The sequence below is a fragment of the Neopelma chrysocephalum genome, unplaced genomic scaffold (genome assembly GCF_003984885.1).
Source record: "Neopelma chrysocephalum unplaced genomic scaffold, ASM398488v2 Primary Assembly neopelma1_366, whole genome shotgun sequence".
NCBI classification, from domain to species: Eukaryota; Metazoa; Chordata; class Aves; order Passeriformes; family Pipridae; genus Neopelma; species Neopelma chrysocephalum.
In genome coordinates this window covers 60,564-64,061 of record NW_020898030.1, presented here as the reverse complement: position 1 = coordinate 64,061, position 3,498 = coordinate 60,564, and the positions used below count along the sequence as shown (strand labels likewise).

Sequence of the window (3,498 nt, the reverse complement as noted above, 5' to 3'; positions counted from 1 at the left end):
ACCACAGCCAGCATGCCGAGCAGGGAATGGGATCCAGCACCATGGGAAAGCACAACATCCCGAAAACCACTGCCAGTAATCCCAAGCAGGGAATGGGATCCAGCACCATGGGAAACCACAACAGAGGGATGAATGGGACACAACCATGGACACACCCAAGGGATCCAGCACCATGGGAAAGCACAACAGTGGGATGAGGGAATGGGACATGCTCCAGGGATCCAGCACCACAGGGAAGACAGTGCTGCTGAGAGCAATGGACACCCAGGGTTGTGATGGGTGGATTCTTCTGCCTCCCAGATGAGTCACGGAGTCAGGGAATATCCACAGGGATCATCAGTCCAACTGCCCAGGACACCCCAACAATCCCACCCTGTCCCTGAGAGCGTTGTCCAAACCCTCCTGGAGCTCTGGCAGCCTTGGGGCTGTGCCCACTGCCCTGGGGAGCCTGGGCAGTGCCCAACCAGCCTCTGGGGGAAGAACCTTTTCCCGAGATCCAACCTGACCCTGCCCTGGCACAGCTCCAGCCATTCCCTGGCTGCTGTCCCTGCTCACCCAGAGCAGAATCGGAGCTGCCCATCCCAGGATGCTGCAGATCCCAATGATCTCTGCCCTCAGGCTCCTCTTCTCCAGGAAGAGAGATCCCTGTCCCTCCCCAGGGGGTGATGGATCCATGGAAAAGCTCTTACTGTGGATCCTGAAGTCCTCCTCGAAGCACTTTCGGTTGAGCAGGAATTCTGGTCCCTCTGTGTAGCTGTAAAGCTCTGCCAAGAGAGGGGAAGCTCCAAAAAGCTGCAGAGCTGCAACTTGGGAACTGCATTTTTAGCCCAAAAACTCAAAATTCCCCAAAAAACCCCACCCAGCATAAGGCTGACAACATTCATTAAATGGATCCTTTCCCTTTTAACATCCATCAGGTTTTTAAGGATAATGATGGAGCTGAGAGAGCTCCTTTAATTGTCCCAGCAGAGGAAGTCACTGGTTAATTGATGCATCCCAAGAATTCCTCACCTGACAGCTCTGCTGCCCATTTATCCGTGTCTGCATATTCAAACTCCAGGTCTGGAGACTCCGAATAGCCCTGAAAGAAACGGGAAAAATCAGTTCAATTCCAGCACATCCCAGGAAAACCCCAAATCCCTGCAAACAGCCACAATTCACCTCATCCTCCTGCAAAGCCAGGGCTGTTTTTCCTGGCTTAGGGACCAGGAATGTCCCTGCGGCAGCACAAACGTTACCGAGGCAACTCCAACCCACCTCCTGCGGCTCCATCCAGGATGTGCCGCAGGGACTGCCCGGCTGGAGCCACTGCAGCACCCCCGGAACACCGCAAACACCCCCACAACACCCTCAAACACCCCCAGAACACACTCAAACACCCCCAGAACACTGCGGGAGCCCCCACAGCACAGCAAACACGGCAGGAGACGGGGAGGGAATTCTGTGGGATTAAGGAGCTCTCAGAGCTCCCACATTTCACACAGAATTGGAAAAATTTGGGCTATCTCCGCCCCGGCCCCGTGCCATGGGGGGTGTGTGTCAGCAGGATTGGTGAGGATGGAACTGCTCCAAACACTTCGGAGAGGCGGGAAAACCACCCAGGAGAAGCTTCAGAGCACAAAATATCAGCTCCCTTTAGGGAGGGACCCACGGAATTTCAGGGAATCCACCCCTGAGTGGGGCAGAAGTCTCCTGAATTTCGGGGCACTCAGACCCACAGCAAAACCCTCCCAAATTTCGGGGCACCCACTCCTGAGGGAGGGGCAGATCCACAGCGAAACCTCCTGAATTTTGGGGCATCCACCACTGAGGGGGAAACAGATCCACAGCAGGATTTTGGGGCACCCACTCTGAGCGAGGGGCAGACCCAGAGCAGATCCCTCCCAAATCTGGGGGGCACCCAGCCCCACCCCAGCCCCCTCCCGAATCCTGGGACCCTGAGAGAAGGGCTGGCTCTGCACTGGGCGCTCCCCCCTCAGTCCATTCCAGGGCTGCCATCCCCTCTCCATGGGAGCAGGTGGCTCTGGGGCCATCACAGGAATGAAACACTCGCGAAAAGCCCCCTCGGCTCCACACAACCCCCCGGACCCCCCGGCTCAGGGGGGACACCCCGGGACCCCGCCGTGCCCGTGGAGGGTCGGGCCCCTCTTCCCGGATCCACCCCTGCTCCGAGCATGGAAACGGGACCCGGGCCGGGAACACCGGGAGAGCCCCGGGACGGGCCGGGAGAGCCCCGACTGGGGTCCTGGGGCCGAGCCACCCCCGGGCTCCACCCCGGTCACACCGGCCCGGGGCTGGGGGAGGGAGGGATGGACGGAATGGACGGGAACCGGCACCGAGCGAGCCCCGGCACCGACCCCGGGCTCCGGCTCCGCTGCCACCGCGGCTCGGGGGGAACCGGGACCGCCCCTGGGAATCGGTAGCGGAGCTGGTTCCGGGACAGCGGCCGGTCCGGGGCTGACCCGGAGGAAGGAGGGGCTGGAAACACCGCCCGGGCACGGGCACGGCACCCACAGACAGCCGGCACCGCCAGACACCGGGCACCCCGGCACCGCCAGACACCGGGCACCCCGGCACCGCCAGACACCGGGCACCCCGGCACCGCGGGCACCGACACCCCCTCAGCCACCGGCACGGCCGGGCAGGCCCCGCCGAACCCCGGCGCGGCCCGCCCCGCCCGGGCAGTGCCTCCCCGCTGACCTCGGAGTCCTTCCTGGGCGGCCGGGCCATGTCGCGGCCCCTGTTGGGCGCGGCCGCCCCGCCGCGGCCCCTGTTGTTGTTGTTGCCCGGTGCCGCTGCCGGGCCCGGCCCGGGGCCGCCGCCCGCCTCCATGGCGGCCGCTCCGCCGCCAGCTCTCGCGAGGACTCACCCCCTCCTCTCGCGGGAGCGGCAGCGACAGCCGGGGCAGCGCCGCCGCCATGTTGGGAGTGGCGCCGCGGGGCGCTCGGTGTGTCCGGTGGGTGCGATGGGGCTCCGCCGCCGCTCTCGTCGCCCCGCCGAGGCCGCCGCGTCACGGCCCGGCCCTGCCCGCCCCCGCCGGCCGCGGGCGGCGCGGCGACCGGGGCAAACGGGGCTCCGCCCCCGCGCCACCATCCTGGGTGTGGCGCGGCACTGGGCGCCGCCATGTTGGGAGCGGCACTTCCGCCCCACGTGCCCCCGGCCGCTGGGGGCCGCCATGTTGGGAGGGGCGGGGGGGCAGATCCCAAATTCACGGGCCTGGAACGAGGGAATTCTCAAATCAAGGAGCTTGGGGAGCTCAGACCCCAAAGAGGGGGCGCCTGGCAGTGCTCAGAGGGAACCCAGATGGTGTCTAAAGCCCAAGTGAAAGTGCCCAGAGGGCATGAGACCCCAAAATTCCACGGTTCTAAGGACGCTCAGGGAATTCTGTTGGGACCCAAAATCCACCTGGAGGTGGCCAAAGGCAGGTCCCTTTCCCTACTCAGGCACAGCTCAAGGTCCCCCCACGACACCAAATAAACCTTCCGGAACCACGAGTGC

At 63.9% G+C, this 3,498-nt stretch overlaps 1 protein-coding gene across 1 annotated transcript in view; it reads right to left on the bottom strand.

Annotated features, from left to right (window-relative positions):
* The window catches only part of STRIP1 (striatin interacting protein 1), a 24,075-nt gene extending 21,243 nt beyond the window's left edge, over positions 1 to 2,832 (bottom strand). Inside the window, exons 1-3 of the mRNA XM_027706255.1 lie at positions 2,701 to 2,832; positions 1,012 to 1,081; positions 690 to 764 (exon numbers count right to left, since the gene is read on the bottom strand). Of these exons, the coding sequence (XP_027562056.1) occupies positions 690 to 764; positions 1,012 to 1,081; positions 2,701 to 2,832 (277 nt within the window). The remainder of the gene's footprint in view (positions 1 to 689; positions 765 to 1,011; positions 1,082 to 2,700) is intronic.
* Positions 2,833 to 3,498: the final 666 nt, after the last annotated feature.